Below are 20,239 nucleotides of genomic sequence, written 5' to 3' on the forward strand. Positions count from 1 at the left end.
ACTATCGAGATAATTTTCATTAATATCCTCTGCATGAGGGTTATTTGGACAAATTTGAGGGACAATGGATAATTTAGAAGACTTTCTACTTACATTTTTTCTGCATTTTCTTCTACCAGGAAACAAAAACAAACTTGAGAAAAAAAATCATGGCACACTTTGGGCGGGATTTCGATTTTTAGTTCATTTTTTGAAATATTGGCGCTGGTGTCTTTGTTTACTTTGAGGTTGTCAAAAAGTGTTCGGAAAGGCTGCAGGAAAAGTTGGGCTTTATAGGAAATCTGGCTGAAGAATGAGTGATTTGGAAGTGTGAGTTGCAGGACAAATATCTCATATAGCATTCTTGCTAATAATATTGTTGGTATTTAGGTTAATTAGAGTGCCATTCCCGACTGATCGACACGCACAAATTGCCTACGACGTTCTGCGCCTCGACGCCGAACCCAAAAGGAATCACGTGGAAAAATCGCTGATTGTCGAGGGAAATTTACTTGTTGTGTGAGTTTCTCAATTTTCAGAAGATAAACTTGAAATTGCGTCATAGAAATTCTGGGTAAATTGCAGGAATTTTACCGGAACATCAGCTAAAAGTTTGAGAACTGGTTTGACGTCGTTCTTCGATTCCCTGCTTCTCTCCTGCGAGACGATGCTGGCATTTGGTCCACCAACTGAGAAGTATCATCACTACTGAGAGATTCAGGGCAGGGTGTAATGGCTCCTCCGGAACACTCTCCCGGACCAACAGCCACTCGGGCTGTTTATGGTTTTTCCATGTTCCTCCTCTTCAAGACGCTCTTTATCATGTACGTGATATGGGCATTTGTTCCTGACACCATCCTCAGGGATATGCTGAGCCTAACATACCTCCCGGACAAATATTTTGCCATTTTCATCCCAATGCTTATCCTCGTGGCAGTTTCCCTTTTTGCCTTTTTCATCTATCCTGGCATAAATCTCACCATTACACCTCATCCCTGTGACATATCTACAGTTAAAGATCCCTTCTCTGTGACACCATGCCTGTTCAAGCCTCCGGGAGGGAAGGGTTATTGCAAGAAACCGGTGAAAACTCCAAAAGATTCATGGGAAATCCAAAAATTCTGCGAAAATCATGAAAATTCTGAAGATGTTGAAGAAGAAATCACAATCCATGATTTCTGTGATTGTCCAGAAGATACCAGGTGCTTTCTGAGAGAAAATCCAAATTATCTGCAGCAATTGAGGAGGAAGAAACAAATCCCAAAAGTTTGTGATCTCCCTCTTTCTTCGGTGTGTCCGGAACTCTATGGAGGCGGGAAATAAAACTTATCGATTTTCCGAAAACTTATCGACTTTTTTCACCTGTGTTTTTGTTTATGTTTTGATGGCTTTTTTTAGGTAAAATAAAAAAAAAAAACAAATTGAAAGGACACACATCAAAGTGCGATCTGTATTGAATAAAAAATGTTCAGTACATTGGTATGGTTTTGTTTTTTGGCCTCCAGGGGCTTCAGTGGTGATGGCCCATGGTGAGGAGCAGTGGCAAAAGGGCACCACAGATGAGAATCACTAATTCTGAATTCCTTAGACCCCCGTATCCTCCTCCTTTGGCCGGAGCTGCCCCGCCCTGCTCCAAATGGCTGTAGTGGGGCCCAGAACCACCGCCAGGAGATGTCTGGCCATGAGTGAGTTCCGGTAGGACGTGTACTGTGGCCACGTAGAGAAAAGTTCCGGCTGAAAAGAGCATGGCAATGCCTGTAGCATTGAAGGAGTTCAGGGTCTCCTTTTGCTCTTGTCCAATGCCAAAGTAGGTCAGGAGTGTCAGCAGAGGTGCAGACAATGAGAACAGGGCTAGATGCTTCCGGATACGGTGACGATCGAAGCCTTCATGAAGCAGAAAGGACACGAGACCGAATGCAGCTGGTGCCTTGTGAAGCATTATGGCCAGGAAGACCACCATTTCGACATCGTGGTGACTAGTGTGAGCAGCTGCTCCCAGTGCCACACCGTCAGCTGCCGCATGGACAATCAGTCCAATTGTGGCAGTCATATTGCGTTCAGTGGATCCATCGCGCCTCGTGGAGATCTGATCCACCAGCATCATGAAGATGAAGCCCAGTACAAGTGACAGGCCAATAGTTGAGGAATGTTCTGGGGCATGAGGAGCTTCTGGCAGTGTGTCTTTCGACGAGGTATCAACATGATTCCCCGGAGACACTGGAGTCACAGTTGCATCGTCATAGAGTGCACGAATCCCCTCGGGGATTATCACAGTCAGGGCAGTTCCCACGAGAAGACCAGCTCCAAATACCGATACCACCTTCAATTTCTCCTAAACGCCCACAAACACAGTTTCAAATTCCCAAATCTCAAGATTTTGAGCAACAAAAAAAATCTTACCTCAGAAAGTGAGACAACCAGTGGAATGTTTCCTGCTAAATAGGATCCAATTAGCATCACCACCACAAGGCATAGTAGCATCAGAGTCTCATCCATTATGTGAAGCACTCTCTCCCCACGGTTGGGGCGGAAGCTCAGAAATAAATAGAGAAATTCAGATGGGGGACAGACCAAAAGACGTCGAGGAAACTTTACAGCTCACAAAACGCCACTCAGTGGCCACTTATTGGTGATACTTTTTGCTGATGCCAACACTTTGTCTACACATTTTCCCTCGCCAGCACTTTTTTCACCGTGAGGGATCGGATTTATTGATTATTTTGGATTATTTACACGTGTCCCAGAGTCGAGGCACAAAATCTCATTTGCGGAGAAAGCTTTTCCGGACACTCCGAATGTGCGTGACAGCAACAGTGGCAAGTGTAATAAAAAAAGACGCATATTAAAATACGTGTAATTAAATCTATGCAAGGGAGTAACGGTCGAAGTCTTGGACAGCAAAACGTAAGTACTGGAAGTAAGAAGTGCCCAAATTATTATTTTTTTCTATTTTCTCCCTATTTAATATTTAAAATTCCGATGCATGATGTAAACATGAATCAAATTAGGGGAAGTGTGCCAAAGTTCAGACAGCTTCTAATTTCGGCCACTTTGAATGTAATTTCGGCCATGGAAATAAATTAATTCAGAGGTGCGCAAGAACCGTTAAAACCGAATAAACGTCAAAATAAGTTTGTTCTAGTAGCATTTTGACCATTGACGTACATATCTCATTTGACGTTTATTCTGTTTCAAGAACCGCCTCTGAATTAATTAAAATTATGTATATTATCTTCGAATAATCAATGAATTCATTTTGATTTTAAATATTTATTCATTTTAGGATGTATTAACACAAAGACCGTTACATTTTGGGTATAATTTGAATTTAAATTGCGTTGTAAAAACTCAGTGTGGAAAGATGTACCTCAGCTACCTTGCAGAATCAAGAAATAAGAATGTTTCTTTTTTGACTTTTCAAATAAATATTTCTAATTTTTTAAGATCATTGTGGATGGTAAGTATGCGTTATTTTGCAACAAAAATGAGTTGAATTGATAGATTTTCTAACACTACTCGCTCCACAAAAAACAAATTTAAATACGCTAAAATAGCACAAATGTGATTGCTCAAATAAATGTGAAATCACCAAATTTACTCATTAATTGCAATTTTTTAAACAAGTGGTCGTTTGAACCAAATTGTTCTCATTACATTTTCCACTCTGAATTAATATTATTTGTGTCCAAAATATAAAATAAAAACAGTAATTTATTGATAAACTTGTATGAAGTGAAGCTTTCGTAACGGAAGTAGTTCGCTAAGTTCCTCCACAACCATTAGAAAATTAGAAAATCTTCAGTTGAGATGACTTCTTATAAATTTTCAAAAAAAAAAAAAAAAAACTGTGTGAGAGTCACTTCAGGAGTCGTTTTGTTTACAACTCTTTCTACTGGTTTTGGGAATCCTACTGGATAACAGATAAATAATATCCTATAAGAGACAAGAGTCATTTTAAGTGGGCTAAAGTGATTCAAGTTGGACAAGGGTAAAAATTGGACAATTTCGCGGGTACAAGTTGGACAGGGAATTTTTTCTTGACAAAAACAGGAACTTAATTTTTATTTATATATTTTTTTGGACTTTCACCTTATTTGCAGCACTCGGAACCACATAATAAAACTATAGCATAAAAAATCTACAAATAAAAATTTACTACTTTATTTATAAAGAAAAGATTCCCTGTCCAACTTGTACGCGCGGAATTGTCCAATTTGTACCACTGTCCTGCTGGTATCACTCTATCCTACTATCCCAGCAACGAAAGTTCCCTGTTTGAACACCGTTCAGCAAACGCGTTCGGAACAGGGTTCGGTCCAATGTAAATGCGTACGGGCTGGGAAAAAGCGAACGCGGTTGAAGCAATAGTTCTCTTGGATGGCCACCACTTTCTGAACATTTGGGAGGCCGCCACCGTCGCGACAAGTCGAACAGGGAACTCTTTCGTTGCTGGGATCATACATTTATCCGAAGTCATTCGCAAACAAAAATATCACACAATATTTAAAATAGAAAGAAAAATCTCGCAGAATGTGTCCTGGCTGTGATAAATTACAAATTTCTAGAAATTTTATGTTCAATCCAATTTAAAATTATTAAAAAATGACTAAATTCAGCGATTCTATGTGTTTTAGATTTTAGATAGTTATGCTTAAAATTATAACAGATATAAATTTATAAATAAATAAAAATAATAAATAAAAATATAAAAAAAGATGGAACGCTGGAACATGGTGTACATTTTTTACCATATCGTCAGTTAAATCAGCACTTGTCGTAACTGTCGTAACTTCCTTTTGATAAATTTTCAGGAGACGAAATTTTCAAGTCAGCTTTATTTTCCTTAAAAATTAGCCCCAAATGCAATACTTTTGAATCAAAATAATAAAAGTGGCACTAATAAACTGAAAGTAAACTCGTGAAAATCTTTAAATGCTGAGATATTGAGATATACCTTAGAAGAAACACAATAATATTTTATCGTAACTTCCAATGTATAAAGATTTTGGAAGTTACGACACATTTCTAAAATGCATTATATCAATTTGAATTATTCTAGTGATAATAATCGCCTTTAATTGACTAAATTAGGCAATTAAATTATTATCCCTATCCCAAAGCTTTTATTTTATAAACTTTATTGAATAAATTTTGTGCGCCGAGTCGCTTGTTTTATTTAAAATTAATGACATATGGACAGGGAAGATATACCTCCTTTTTCTTGCAAATATTGCATTAAAATGATTTAATATCGCATTATTAGCAGCACTGCCTTTGGATATTTGGGAAAGTTTATGAACGTTTTATTGAGAAATAATACAATTTTGCTGCATATTGCAAATTGCAAGCCACCCAAGTGAGCAAAAGAAATTACAACAAATGCTGATTAGAGAAAATTTTGTAAGGAAATTTGTCGAAATTTCACTAAAAATGGAAGTAACGACAAATTTTGATATATTTTTATTTAATTAAGGGCACTTCGTTAATTTTTACTTAAAATAATTTTTATTGGGCCTATAACAGTTTCTTTTTCTCAAGTGCGTTTAATAAACAAAATTACGTCGATTCCAAATATGTATAATCGCAAAAATGAAGTTACGACAAATGCTGATTTAACTGACGATATCTCATCCTTGTTTTGTATTTTTTGGATTTGAATTGAATAAATAGTTTTGAAAACTTTTGATAATTCTATTATTAAATGGGCAAGGATCTCTAGTCCTTCTGAAACTGTGTTTTTTCTTACAAATTTTGTTGAATATCTCTTATTTAATTACACTGATTACATTTTTTACATCAATCGTTGCCCGCCAAACTTTTCCGGAATATGCGTCACCCACACCCTCACTAGCATGCCAGTTGTCAGTGGAAAATTATGTCAGCATTTGCAAATCACCCGAAAATTTTCTAAAATCCTCTTTTTTTGTGAAAATATTGGCAAAAATGAGTGAAAAATTAGTGTAAATCATTGCCCAAAACTCCGTGGATGTGATAGTGTTGGAGAAAAATCGCAGGAACTGGTATTTTTTGTGAAAAAACGTGTTCAAGTGGAAGTCCTCCCAAAGGGGGGCCTTTTATCGCTTAACACCTCATTTTTATCGCAAATGTTTACGTATTCACATGAAAATTGGTGCAATTGCGAAGTACAGAGTGGGTGGGAATAAAATTTCATTGTGAATTGGCCGGTGTGGAATTTAGAAGGAAATGAGGCAGTGATATAAGAGCACAAACCGAATTTCTTTTGAGTGAGGGGTGATAATTTGTGAGGAAAGTGGAGGATTTCTTGGACAGGATGTTTGCTTCGTTGAAGAATAAGATCAAGGAGGAGACGGGCAGTGATGTCCCAACACTGCCACGTTCTTCTGGGAGACGGTATCACCGTGGGAGGCTGGATTCATTCAACAGCATGACTTCCATTGATGATTTGTCGGTGATTGAACAGGTTTGTGGGTCATCTTCCAGGTCATACATGTCCAGATTCTAGAGCAATCCTCTGGTACTTGCAGAAGGATGCTGAGATTGCTGCCCTGAGACTACAGTGCAATGACATCGAAGCAAAGTGCGATGAATTATCGAAGAAGCTGGAGACAGCGACTGAGGAGAAAGATCGCCTGGAGAAAGCCAATGCCCTTCTGGAGGAATCTGTGAGAGTGAGTCAAGTGCAAAAGGATCTAATATGTGAGGAGCAGGACAAAATTCAAAATCTCCAGCTAGAAGAGATCTCCAAATTGAAGAATTTGGTGATGTTTCGCGATCAGGAAGCTGTGGACAGACTTCAGGCTCTCAAGCAGACGCAACAGCAACTCGATCAGTGTCGCAGTGAATTGGCTCGTCTTCAGGAACTCGAACCCATGCTGGAGGATGCCAAGGTAACTTGGATTTGCTTAACATTTTGATGCCACATCATTCGTGCTTTTTTGAAATTTTCCTCAGAAGTTCCAGGAAAATTTCTCTAGAGAACACGCTCTCTCATCCTCATTTCACAGATTCTCATGCTTTTTATGCAATTTTTGAGTTTTCGCTTAGGATATTTTTACTTAAATTTTCGCGATGTCAGAGGTGTTGGTGGAAGATTTTTTTCGCGGCGGCAAGTTTCAAAATTTTTAAGCGCGGCTAATCAAATTTTCTATAAAGAGTTTTAAGAGATTAACGTTATTTTGGAATGCGAGATTTTGATTAAACTTAGAGAAAACAAGGGCGAAATCTATAAAAATTGGGAGTTAAATGTTATTTTAATATTCAATTCAGCGATTTAAGACTAATTTGCAGTGTTTAAAAAAATAATTTGCCATATACCTTAAATCAAGCAGTAGAATGGGGATTTTTTTTTGATAAATATGGTCAATGAAGCCTCCTGCACACCTTTTAGACCAAGAAAATTTCATGGATTTCATGAAATCAAAACTGACATCACTTTCTTTCTCAAATGTTTTGCATACGTCTATCTCACTCTTTCACAGTCAAAATTTGCTTGAACTAGATTTAGTTGGGTCTGAAGTTTAAGAGAAGAAGAAGATTCCGAAAGAGTAGGACAAGATAGACGAGATATACATAGGTAAAACGTTTGATAATGGCTCCGGCACACCTTTTAGATCAGGAAAATTTCATGAAGTCAAAATTCGACTCCCTTTCTTTCTCACACGCTTTGCTTATGTCTATCTCATTCTCTCGTACTCTTCTTCTTCTTTTAACTATCACACCAAATTCAATTTAGCTCAATCGAATTTGAAGAGCAAAAGAATGAGATAGACATTGCAAGATGTGTGAGAAAGAAAGAGATGCGAATTTCGTCTTCACGAAATTTTCCTCATCTAAAAGGTGTGCCGGAGCCATAAAGAAAGGGATATGAATTTCGATTACATAAAATTTTACTGATCTAAAAGGTGTGCCGGAAGCATAAAAATTCAAATCCATTCAGTAAAAAGTCAGTTAAAAAATAGTTTATTCAGTGAACTAATAATTTATTAAAAAAAAAATTATATATTATTGGTGAAATATAGTTATTAGGTAGTAAAAATTGATTTTCGTAAGAAAAATAAATTTTATTCCCGAAAAAAATAATTTGATTGGTATAAAATCAATTTTGATCATAAAAAGCATAGATTAAAAAAAAATGAATGTTTTTTATATTTTGATAAAAAAAATATTTTGACGAGAATAAAAACCAATTTCGGTCATTAGCCAAATTATTTTGGTCTAGTAGAGAAATTAAATTTGAATAGAAAAGTATAAAATTGAACAGAAAAAATTGACTCTGATCAATATTACCTCGATTTTTGCCAATAAATCAATTTTGACTAGGGTATTAACTAAACAATTTTTGGTCAGAAGAAAACACAGTTTTATACAGCAAAGCTACTAATTTAGACAGATAAAAAAATTGATTTTGTTTATTGAAAAATCGATTTTTGAAAGTAAATCAATTTTAGTCGGTAGTAAAGTTAATTTTAAGAACAATACTTCAAATTCGAACAGAAAGAATCGATTTTGATCATTTACAGCTCAAACACACCTTTTAGATCAGAAAAACTCCATGAAGCCGAAATCTGCATTTCTTTTTTTCTCAAGCTTATAGCATAATAATGTCTATCTCACTTTTTTGCACTCTTCTTCTTGTATTAAACTTCACAGCAATTTTAATTTAGCTCTATCGAATTTGGAGTGAGAAAGAATGAGATATATATTGTCAAAACGTTTAAGGATGTGAAATTTGATTTCATGAAATTTTCCTGACCTAAATGGTATGCCGGAAGTATTAATGACTCCAGCACACCTTTTGGATCATGAAAATTTTATGAAATCAAAATTAGCGTTTTTTATGGACAGCAAAAAAAGAGTATTTAAAAAAAAAATTGGTCATTTACGGATACTTTACCGATTGATTACCGATTACGAGCGATGCAATCGGGTTGGAAATTTCAAGACCTTTCCAAAAACAAAAACAAATTTAATCAAATCGGTTGAAAAATAGGCCCTCCAAAGTCGTTTGACCTTTGATCTTTAAAATCCAAGATAACGATTTTTTTTAGTCCTTGGGAAGGATCGGACGAAATGTTCGCCTGGACCACCTCCAAAACATATCCAAAAATAAAAGAAATCGTAGGAACCGTTTTCGAGAAAAACCAAAAAAACATGGTTTTGGAGGAGATGGTGGAAAAAACGTCTACACAGAAAAAAATATTTTGTAAAACTGTTCATGAATGTTTATGAATTCCTGTTACGGACTTACGAAATTGCTCGTAAATCGTATAACCCACAAACAAGTTCGTAAAAGTTTGTACTTTTTCACAAACATTGTTCATAAGATGATGACTTGACGAGCATTATTTGTACTTTTACAAACATTTGTTCGTAAACACACAAAAAATATTCGTAAAATTTCGTCATTTGTTCGTAAATTTTTGTTTACCTGACGAACATTTACAAACAAATTACAAAATTTTACGAACATTTTTTGTGTATTTACGAATATTTACAATCAAATGTTTGTAAAAGTACAAAAATGCTCGTCAATTGATCATCTTATGAACAAGGTTTGAGAAAAAAGTACAAACTTTTACAAACTTGTTTGTGGATTATACGATTTATGAGCATTTCGCAAGTCCCCCATAGGAATTCACAAACATTTACGAAAATTTTCAACGGATTTGGTTAAATTTGGACTTTTTTGAAAGATCTTTTAATTCTTAAGCCGACTGCATCGGTCATAATCGGTGATGAATCGGGAAAGTACGGTAATAGATTTATTTTGAAAATACTGTTTTTCGCACTTTTCAGTCTCTTGACCCATATAAAATTTGAAGGGATCTTGGTCACAATAAGTCGATAGGCTTCAGACCTATATCAAGGATAAGGGGGGGATCAAAGAAAAAAAGAAAATTGGAACGGTAAGAGATATCAACTTCCGGTCTTCGATGACCCCTCCTCAAATGACCTTATCTCGAACCCAACCTGTTTTATTTTCCCCCCTCCCCTTTAATGTGTTCCCTGTCCCCCAAAAATAGGTCAAAAATGAGGTTTTTCGAACTTTGCAAAAAATTGGCCCTGACGATTTCTTTACTAAATATTTTTATTTCTATGAAGAGATATCGTTTTTTGTGGGGGGTTACCGAAGACCGCAACTTGATATAACTTACTGTTTAAGCTTTAGGACGGTGACAAGTGGGAAAAAAAATGTCAATTAACTGCTTTCTCTTTGAGTACGAACAGTAAAATATAATGCTAGTTGATTAACTTTCACAGATTTTGGCTTCTCAGGCCAAATTTTGATGCTAATCAAATATTAAGAGCATATATACATATTTATAACCCTACTCGCTGTGCGCCCAGTAAACCGATAGGGGAGACTGGGGCAAAAAGTCAAAAAACGGATATTTTATTTTTTTTTACAAGCTACTCGAGCGCTTCAAAAATTTCTAATTAGCGCAGTTTTATAGGAAATTTACCGCTCTACAACTTTGTGAAAGTAATTTTCCTCTATTTTGTAAGGAAATACGTTTATCGAGCCAATTTCTAAAAGGTAATTTTGTGACTATTCTCAAAAATGATGGGGCAAATAGTACCAGGCATGGGGTATTATAATATTTTGATTCGCTTCATTAGGGCTTCCGTAAATTTGAAAAAATACCTAGAGGACATATTTTCAGAGAAAATTTATTCATCTACACCTTTGTAAAACACCGTTTTCTCTGCGAGAAAAGTGAGAAAACGAGAAAAGCGCTTTTCAAGCTATTTTAGAAAAAACACACAAAAGACTGCAAATCGTTTGACCAATGCAAACAACAAGCGGCGAGACATGGTAATGACGTTTCTTTTCGCCGTGAGACATCAGAAATTGCTTCGCTTTTTTGTTACTTTTTGCTCTATAACTTTTGTTACTTTTTACCCCAAGTGGCCATTTTTAATAAAAGGATTTCTGGAGAAAAGAACTTTTGTGAAATTCTAAAATAAATAGCGAATTCGTATTCAAAGAATCCAAATTATTTAGAAAATATTCACCAGTGCATCAATTTTGGAAAATAAATAGGTAATAATTGTTATCTTCTGCAAGAAAAATATTTCAAAAATAGGGCTAAAAATTTCGATATTTTTTATTTTCTAAATTCCTTGTTCGAATTCTACATTCTAAGAAACTTACGATATTGAAGAAAGTCTATGGAGACTATCTATGGAAAGAAATTTAAGCCGCTATCTTTTTCACCTTGGAAGATATTGAATTTTGAATTTTTCGATTTGTGACTTTTTGCCCCAGTCTCCGCTATTGATGATGAAGTTTAAAGCATCATTTCAAGTAAATGAATTATATCAATTCGCTTTCGATATCTATTAAAGAACTTAATATATTAAGGTACTTTTTTTAAGTTAGACTTGTAAAATAACCTCGCATTCTAAAATAACCTTTTAGCCTTGTTTCTTATAGGTTAGTTTCAACATAACCTTATAATTCAAGTAAAAAGAAATCCGTGAACAGAAAAATGGATATTAGATTTTTCTATTCACGCAAAAATGATACCATCAAATTATGTGTTTAGTTATCGTGAATTCACAAGGAAGAAAAAGAGTGTGTAAGGGCACTGTGTGTGTTTTTATTTTGGATTGTTGCACCAAAATTTTATTCACAGAAAAAAAAAACAATGTGTGGAGCGTTTCAAAGTGCTTAATTTTCAGTTGTTAATTTTTTGAGTTTTACGGGAAAGATTGTTGGAGTAAGTGTCTCATTCATTTTTTTTTTGTTTTTTTTTTAATAATTGTTATTTTTTAAATTATTTTAAAATCAAAAAAATTTGCAAACTAAAAATATTGATTAGGATTATCTAAATTGCTGGATTTTTCTTGGGATTTGTCCTCTAGGACGAAGTTGAACGTTTGAGACATTCCACACAGCTTGAGAAAAATAATTTAACTACAACATTGGCGGCAGTTGAGGAGGAAAATCGTCATTTGAAGAGTCGTATTGAGATCTATGAGGAATCAAGGTCTATTCTAACGACGTCGGCTGACGAGAAGGTAAAATCCCTGCTGCAGGAGAGAAAAATGCTTGAACAGCGTCTCGAGGAGGCTCATCTGCATCTGTCGGACATTAAGAGTTCATGGAGTGGGCAAAATCTGGCCCTGGAGACGCAAGTTAGTCGTTTGTCACGTCAAGTGGCGGAGGAGACCACGGAGAAGAGGAAGGCATTGCAGGATCGAGATGATTTCCACGAGACAATCAAAAGGTTGGAGTTTGAAGTGGAAAAATGCCAAGAAGAAATACGGCAGAGAGACAATAAAGTTAGTTAAAAAAAACACCAATAAAAATTTTAACTCTTAACTTTCACTTTGCCATTTGATATTATTTTTTTGCAGATAAAACTTCTCAGCGAAGAAGTTGATGACTTGAGCTCCACTCTGAGGGAGACTCGCCTCGAGAATGAGGAAGATGTGGCTTTTTTGCGAAGCAAAGCCGTGAGTAGTACTGATAGATTTCCCTGAAAGTCTCTCACTTTTCATCCTCATTCCTTTTTTCCCCACAAAATTCTTAGTTTTTCCTTCCTGGGACGTAACATTCCACTAGTTTTTAGAACACCTTTTTTTTGGATATTTTTTCAGAATTATTATTTTTTGTGTTATTCAATGCGATAAATAAACATGAAAATGAGTTTTTTTAGAAATCTACACACGTTTTTTTTATTTAATTGTATTTTATGTTTGTGTTGTCTGTTTTATTTTATTTGTCACTTTATATGATTCAATTGTTTCGCTTATAATTTCCTCGCATTGAGGGTTTCTCAGTTGAAAAGTCAATGTCCCTTTTTTGATAGAAAAATTATTCTTGTTGATATGATGATGATTACCCTCAATCTCAAATTTCTAGTCATGAATTGGAAAGTTCTGCACTTTTTAAATGCGAAAAAATGAATTTCTGCAATTTTTTAGTGAATTGGCTATCCCTTCAAGACCTCAGGTCGATATCTCTCACCGTTTGATCTATAGAGATGCGTAACAGACACACATAACATTTAATATACTTTTTACTGCGCTGTCTTAAGCCTATTCAAAGTACTAAAATACATAAAATAATGAAGAATTGAGGATGAGAGACGCATTTTTATTTTTAGTTCTGAAAATCTTAACGCAGTTTTAATAAAAAGAAGACTTGGCAAATTTCTTCTTCTAATACAATCTGAAAAATGGAGTTCAGAAATAAAATTATGAAATAAAGAAGTATTTTTTACACGTTACATTTTGAGGTTATAACAGCCTTTAATTTGTAAATATCTTAAATTTTACTTCCAAAGGAAAAAGTATTTAAAAAATGTGTAACTGTGTAATCACACTTGCACATTAAAATTTTAATATGATTCACATTAATTGTCGCTGGTGAGGGTCCAAATGTGTAATTTGTGTGCTTGAATCATTTTATATTCAAAATTTGACCTATTTGTTGATAAAAAGGTAGATTTGGCCCGAAAAATTTGATATAAATTGATTTATAGCATTAATGCGATTTTCTCTTTAATTTTTTAATGTGAAAAATATTTATGCTATAGGTAAATTTAAACTTTTTTTTTGCAGGCCAAGTCCACTTCTTTATCAATAAATTGAAAAACTCCAAATATTAAGTGACTCAAAGATACAAATAACATATTTGGACGCTCACAAGCGACAATTAATGTGAATCACATTAAAATTTTAATATGCAAGTGTGATAACGCCGTAAAGCTGCACAATAATATTGAATTAATTTACTGAAAATTCATACTAAACGAAATATTAATTAAAATTCTCAAATGATATTTTAGGTTATGATAAATACATAACCTAAAATTATATTGTAAAAAAAATCTTAATTAGAAATGGTCTAGGACTAGCAACAATAATAATCACAATGGACAATAGGCCTCATTCTCTTATTTGGCCAATAAACTATTTCGCAAAAATTTAGGTTATCTGAGGTCTTACCTTAAAAAATTATTATATATATTTTTGTATGACAAAGTCATTTAATTTGTCCTCTAGAGGCATTCTTGAAAAATAAGAACAAGATGTCTGAATAATTGCTGTAAAAGTCCTTTGAACTTAAAACGAATATAAGTCGAAATCCAAACGACAGTAAATCCTAACTATCTAAAATATTTCGAGACTGTTAGTTAAATAAAAAAAGCCGCAGGCATGGTAATTTGCTAATAAAATTTCATCTTGCATTGAATTTCAAATTTCTATGAAATGGTCTACATTTTGAGGTTTGGTCACACATAACCTCAAATTCTAGAATGAAATTTTTACCAGATGAGAGTACAAGGCCCGATATTTTTTGCAATTTTTATAGTTTTTCTTTAAACGTAAAATCGATAACTTATCGTTTAACCTTACATTCTGAAACTACCGTAGTAAAACCCGGTGCTACAGTAGACTCTCGCTCAATCGGCTCTTTTTCAATCGGGCGAAAAATTTTGTTGACAATTTTCACGTTTAATTATGAAACTAATTTGCTCAAATTCGCTGTAATTCTTCCTATTTTATCGTGATTCTTTATAATTTAGCGCTTTTTGTGGAATTTACAAAGGCTTTGACGCCCAAATCTATCGATAAACCGGATGACATTTCGCCCCAAATGCCCATTTGAGAGAGAGTCTACTGTACCTTAAAAATATTTTGGGCACACTGACAGTAATTTTCTATGCTTTCGCAAAGAATAAGAAAGTTAAATTAACCTTCATATATTTTGCGCTATGGAAAACTTTTTTTTAAGAAGTTTTGCTCCCAGCTAAAAACCAACTTCGAGCGCGTCCTAATTATCGTGTTATAGGCAGAAACGAAAGAAATGAACACTATCTACGAATAATACAAAAAATGCTTTCAAATTCAAAATCATTTGTAAATAATATTATGTTTTAATATATAATAAAAAACCATTTTCTATTAAAATGAAGTGTAAGGGGTGAAATTTAATTGAATTGACGAAAGTGACTGAAACACTCGACTTTAACTTGTTACACCTGTAATGTGGTTTCATTATTAGAAACAAACCTTTTGATTAGACCCAGAAACATTTCTGAAAAAAAAAATATTTCTATACGGTTTTTTTAATTCAGTCATATAGGTATCTAAGACTATGCTCGAATCTTATAATCGCAATTTTTATTACGTATGAAACTGAAACAAAGAAACAAATAGCAATGTAATCTCATGTTTCCAGAAACGAGAATTGCATGTCTAATTTTTCTCTTATGAATTATCTTATTTATCCCTATTTTGTACCTTAACTCCTCTTTAAATCTTTCCATTTACTTCCATCTCTAATTAAGGGAGGAATTATACTCAGAAACATTGGAGTTAAAAAGGAAATTAAGACACAGAGTACCCTTTTAAATTTCCATCTTTTACTTTTTTATAAGGATTCCAAAACAATTTTAATTTTTTTTAAGAGATAGCAAAGCGTCCCAGCTTTCGGGAATGCTCGAACTCAGAATATAGAGCTTTTCATGAATATCCTTAAATTGTTACATAAATAAATATCTGAAATTGATTTACAAATCAGAAAATCGTTCCGAAACTTAAAATTGAGTAAAAAGTGCGTATGTTGGAATGGTTTTGACGTCAGTAACATACTTATGTGCAAATGAAATGAAATAGTCAAGAAAATAATTCATTATGACCAACGCACATTAACTTTTGTTTGTAAAGATGTTTTCAAAATTTGCCATGGGAATGAGCGAGATCTAGATCTCACTCACTCTCATTGAATAGTCAAAAACATGTTTACTAAACAAAAGTTATTGTGCGCTGGGCATTAACAAGTACTTCTCCGATCCGATTTATTGATTAAGACGGATGCAGCCTGCTTTGAAATTTCAAGACCTTTCTAAGAAATTTAAATTTGACCAAATCGGTTTAAAATTAAGCTTTCAGACCTTTCAGACTTATTGAACTCTGACCTTCAAAAATTCAAAATGTCGATTTTTATAGCTGAATGTTTTAATAAAGAATGATTTAAAGTTGAACTACAGATTAGCGCTACTCTAGGGTTAAAGTTAGATCAGGAGGATATAATATATTTTCGTATGCTGAATGTGAAATAGTGCCTCTAAGTAGATAATTGTTTTTCTGATATGGTAACCCCATATCTTGGGTTTTTCTGAAATGACAGAAAATGTCAATTTGTCAATGTTTTCGTTCAATTCAGCAAGATTCCCCGGCTTTTTCTCGATTTTAAATTACCTTGAACTTACAGACTTTGCTAGTATTCTCTAAATAAAATGGGAATCAATATTATGGATGTTAATGAATGTGAAAGTTTTCAGAATGGAAAGAATAACGCGAGTACTTTCCAGTAACAAAGGGGCCTCAGTGGATTAGTGGATAGAGTAGTGGCTCTATGACTGTGAGGTCTCGGGTTCATGTGTGGGAAGCTGCAGATTTATCAGCTGTTATGTCTCGAATTTTTCCAGTGAATGAATGGAAAAGTAATGCCAATGCATTGACAATAAACCGCCCAAAAAAAAGAGAGGTTGGTATAGATAACAAGTTGCGACATGCAGAGTACAGTCGAATACAAATACACATTCACTGCCCAGATCCACAAACCGAGGCTAGCTTACCAAAAATTAGACCTCCGAAATCGCGGATTTAATTTTTCGCTTAAGCGTTAATCCACTGTTTAAATTTATGCTATTTCACGTCCAAACGTTAGAAAAAGCAGTCCTCCACGGATTATCTTTACAATTCTTTTCAACATTCAACTGTTAGATCATACTCCAAAAAGATATACAAAACTAAAGAAATTGTTCAAGCCGTTTTCGAAATATACAAAATATTTGGTTTTCAAAGAGAGCGATGGGGAGTGAAGAGCAAATGAAAAAAAAAAAACTCTCCTTGACTGATGGTGGGTCATCAAAGATCGGAAGTTGATATCTCTTACCGTTTGGTCTCAAGCTTTCGAAAAAATGCTAAATATTTTTGAAAAATATACGAGAAAGACACATTACGAGTACGAAATATGGAGGTGGGGTCATCGAAGACCAGAAGTCAATATCTGTAACCGTTTCAGCTCCAAACCGGTAATAAGTTGAAAAAACCGGATTATATATCTAGTTCTTCTCTTTGAGTTTGAGCACTGAAATGACTCAAGATCTTTTAGATCCAGGGGGTCCGTGGTGCAATTGGTAAGAGCATTCGGCTCTTGGACGGTGTGACCCCCGGCTCGACTGTCACAGTTGTGAGTTCGAGTCCCGCCCGGTGCAAACGACTGAAGCGTCTGAATGGACATATTTCTCATACACAATGTAATCTGAATAAAAATTTGTAAATCGAAATATGTACAAAATGGCAAAAAAAGCCCGGTATATCAAAATAAATAAATAAATAGTTCTTTTAGATCCGCAAAAACTATTATTCTTTATTGGCATAATTTATTCTAATAGTGATTTCACCCCTTTCAGTCGCTTTCACTAAAATAATTTATTTTTAATTGGTTATAACACTGAATAAGTTGAGAAATAAAAATACTAATGGTGTAGATACTTTAATTTAATTAAGTAAAAAATGGCCTACTTTTTTTAACAACATGTATACATGAAAAATTTTGGAAGTGGCGAAAAGTGGTGCTAAGGTGACGAGAAATAATACAATTTTGGTAAAAATTTTTTATTTTGTTAACTATTTTATCCTATCTTCATAATCATTTAATTAAATAAAAAAAATGGATTTTCTTACTAATATATTTTATGACTAAAATCAAATGGTACTCTCTCTTGAAATTTATAAACCCCTTAGAATGTTGACTGACTTAATGTTTAACGCACCTGTGATAACAGACATCCACTAATTGTGATTTTGGACACAGTGAAAAACGCGAAAAGAACATTTTTCACTCAATTTCTTATCTCTGGACATTTTCTGTATTTTTTTTTTATTTTTTGTGGGAACAGGAAAAATGCGCAGAGGAGAGTGAGGAGTTGAAGAGGCGTCTCAACGACACGGAAGTGCTTCTCTCTGAGCAGGGAGAGGCTCATGGGCGAGTTGAGGCACAATTGAGGGATGAAATAGGTGGATTGAATGAGAAGATCAGGGATTTATCGACAAAATTGGAACATGAGAGAGCTGAAAAGGCAAATATTGTGCTGAAAAATGCAGAGATATCGCAGAGTGAGGAGATTCTGAAGCAGAGTCTGCGTGAGGAACAGGATGAAATTTCTGAGTTGACAGAGAAGATGACGAAGTTGAAGACGGAACTCAAGGAGAGGTAGAGAAAAGGAAGAGAAGAAATTTGTTTGAAAATTGGATTGATGGGATTTCTTTTTTTTCGAAGGGATGCCCGGGAATTGAGCCTGGAGCAACAAATTCAGCAATTACAGTCTATTCTCGATGGGGAAACGGATAAACTGGCAAGAATTGATCAATTAAGTACGGAGCTCAGTGAGAAGAATAAGGTAAGGAGGAAGGTGAAAAGGAGTCTCTGGTTCCGGAAAGAAAATTCCTGTAAATTTTTGGGGTATATATCTTTTTTCCCTAGGTTATAAAACAACTCAATCAGAGGCTGGGTGACATGAAGAAGACCCTTCAGCAGGAGATAAAGAGTAATAATAATGTTTCAGCTACAACATCCAATCACATCCACCAGACACAAGCACTTCCGGTGATTGCAGATAAGATCCCGGAGAAACTGATGGAGGGTGCTGTTGTGATGGATGAGGTGAATTTTAAGTATCTCAAGCATGTCATCTTCAAATTTCTCACGAGTCGCGAAGTTGAGGCTCGGCATTTGATTAAGGCTGTGGCCACATTGCTCCATTTGACGGGTGATGAGGAGAGAATTCTCCATGAGACACTGGATTGGAAGAGTAGTTGGTTTGGGACGAGAATAGCACCGAGTTAATGAAAATGCTGTGGAGGGGATGGAGTGTTCTGGTGGTGCAAAACCATTCCCTGCTCCTCAGAAAAAAAAACAGTGTCACCACAATGCCAGGACAATTTTTTGCACACATAACACCTTTAGCGATTTTATCAGGTGGATTTTAAAATCCACATTCTAGTGTCACCCCTTGAGTCAATTCCCCATTCTTCGATTCTTCCTGGAAGAACTTAGAGCTCTGGACGATCAACTAGTTTCATGTTGCATTCCTTGGAGGATTTCGATGGCTTCTTTCCCCTTCACCTGGTTCATTCTTCATGCAATCAACACTTCTATTTAGTCACTATTCCATTAATTAATTTATACTATATTATATATAACAAGAGAGAACATTTATTAGAGTTTTATTGAGAAAAAAATAGAATTGTGTTTCTTTTTTTGAAGAGTTTCTTTCAAATCCAAATATGTAATGTATTTTTGAGGATGAGTTGTCTTGCCTGGGTCTTCACAGAGGAGTAGATCTCCCAAATGGTCATGCAATGGTTCCTGGGATTATGCATATTTTCCGAACAGAGAAAAACCGCGCATTTTTGAGCACTTTACTGTTCTCAAATGCGACTACAGTATCGACTTTTCTGTATGTTGATTGCTGTCTCGACTGTTTCCCCAGCCTCTACGCCATGTTCTAAAACCAACAAATAGTCATGACAGGAACCAAGGCAAGGAAAAGTCGATAATGCAGGAACACTTGAGAACAGTAAATTGAAAAAAAACATAGGGGAAACTGGAGCACCACCAAATACGGGGTAGCACCAAACACTAATTTTTATTTCTAAACTATTTGGACTATCTCGACCATTTCTTCAGTGGACAAGCATCCCTATAATCATAATGCCTATAAATTTCTATAAATCCTGTCTTCTGGGTATGAATTCTGAGATGGTGAGTTTTTCACGTGAGAAATTCACAGCTCTGAGATCACCTTTAGTAAACATTTTGTCAAGCTTTCTTAAAAACTTTTATGTAAATTCTTAGATGCTGCAAGTGTTTCACGTGATATTTTTTGTGCAAGCTTCACCAAACGCTTACAGGAAATGATCAAAAAACCGTGAATTTCTCACGTGAAAAGTCAAATATCTGATTAAAGAATAGCAGTGTTTGGTGGTGCCCCAGTTTCTCCTATTCATTGAAATTTATTATTCATTGGAAAAGTAAAATAGGGGAAACTTGGGCAGTAGTAAACATGTAGTAGTCGTAAACACTACGATTTTTTTAATTACACTGCAACGGCGATTTTGTCCCTGGGTTCTCATATTTTTTTCTAATGCTAGGGTCAAATGATTTACGAAAATACTTATCATTTTGAATTCATTTTGTTTTTGCGCCTGCAATCTAGGCAAACCCGTTTTTGCTGTTTTTGGATACTTG

The 20,239-nt window shown here is 34.9% G+C and overlaps 4 protein-coding genes across 5 annotated transcripts; 3 read left to right on the forward strand and 1 right to left on the reverse strand.

The window, feature by feature from the left end:
* The first annotated feature begins 205 nt into the window (after positions 1-205).
* LOC129803585 (EKC/KEOPS complex subunit LAGE3) lies at positions 206-1,455 on the forward strand. Its single transcript, XM_055850276.1, has 3 exons — positions 206-309; positions 370-498; positions 565-1,455. Exons 1-3 carry the CDS (start codon positions 293-295, stop codon positions 689-691), a joined length of 273 nt encoding a protein of 90 aa, XP_055706251.1. The 5' UTR covers positions 206-292; the 3' UTR covers positions 692-1,455.
* On the forward strand, positions 712-1,336 carry LOC129803581 (uncharacterized). Its single transcript, XM_055850272.1, has one exon. The coding sequence runs from the start codon at positions 712-714 to the stop codon at positions 1,300-1,302; it is 591 nt and encodes a 196-aa protein (XP_055706247.1). The 3' UTR covers positions 1,303-1,336.
* LOC129803578 (zinc transporter ZIP9-B) lies at positions 1,401-2,789 on the reverse strand. 2 transcript variants are annotated; one of them, XM_055850263.1, is made up of 3 exons: positions 2,575-2,782; positions 2,380-2,512; positions 1,401-2,311 (listed from the first exon to the last, which is right to left on the reverse strand). In XM_055850263.1, exons 2-3 carry the CDS (start codon positions 2,473-2,475, stop codon positions 1,490-1,492), a joined length of 918 nt encoding a protein of 305 aa, XP_055706238.1. In that variant the 5' UTR covers positions 2,476-2,512; positions 2,575-2,782; the 3' UTR covers positions 1,401-1,489. The 2 variants fall into 2 exon arrangements, with proteins under 2 accessions (XP_055706238.1, XP_055706237.1); XM_055850262.1 differs by having other exon boundaries at positions 2,380-2,789.
* A 3,039-nt stretch (positions 2,790-5,828) lies between these two features.
* On the forward strand, positions 5,829-19,205 carry LOC129803567 (golgin subfamily A member 1). The gene is made up of 7 exons (XM_055850236.1): positions 5,829-6,421; positions 6,486-6,848; positions 11,830-12,249; positions 12,325-12,423; positions 17,889-18,202; positions 18,269-18,389; positions 18,473-19,205. The coding sequence occupies exons 1-7, from the start codon at positions 6,272-6,274 to the stop codon at positions 18,833-18,835; spliced, it is 1,830 nt and encodes a 609-aa protein (XP_055706211.1). The 5' UTR covers positions 5,829-6,271; the 3' UTR covers positions 18,836-19,205.
* The last annotated feature ends 1,034 nt before the right edge of the window (positions 19,206-20,239 follow it).

Source organism: Phlebotomus papatasi, chromosome 2 (genome assembly GCF_024763615.1).
Source record: "Phlebotomus papatasi isolate M1 chromosome 2, Ppap_2.1, whole genome shotgun sequence".
In the NCBI taxonomy this organism is placed as follows: domain Eukaryota; kingdom Metazoa; phylum Arthropoda; class Insecta; order Diptera; family Psychodidae; genus Phlebotomus; species Phlebotomus papatasi.

Bases quoted from the DNA above. Each gene is read 5' to 3' on its own strand.
- LOC129803585 (XM_055850276.1), top strand. The intron at 499-564 runs GTGAGTTTCTCA...GGTAAATTGCAG, and splicing joins GAGGGAAATTTACTTGTTGT to GAATTTTACCGGAACATCAG.
- LOC129803581 (XM_055850272.1), top strand. From the start codon at position 712: ATGGCTCCTCCGGAACACTCTCCCGGACCAACAGCCACTCGGGCTGTT.
- LOC129803578 (XM_055850262.1), bottom strand. From the start codon at position 2,475: ATGGATGAGACTCTGATGCTACTATGCCTTGTGGTGGTGATGCTAATT. The intron at 2,312-2,379 runs GTAAGATTTTTT...GTGGGCGTTTAG, and splicing joins TGGTTGTCTCACTTTCTGAG to GAGAAATTGAAGGTGGTATC.
- LOC129803567 (XM_055850236.1), top strand. From the start codon at position 6,272: ATGTTTGCTTCGTTGAAGAATAAGATCAAGGAGGAGACGGGCAGTGAT. The intron at 6,422-6,485 runs GTTTGTGGGTCA...TGGTACTTGCAG, and splicing joins ATTTGTCGGTGATTGAACAG to AAGGATGCTGAGATTGCTGC. The intron at 18,390-18,472 runs GTAAGGAGGAAG...TTTTTTCCCTAG, and splicing joins AGCTCAGTGAGAAGAATAAG to GTTATAAAACAACTCAATCA.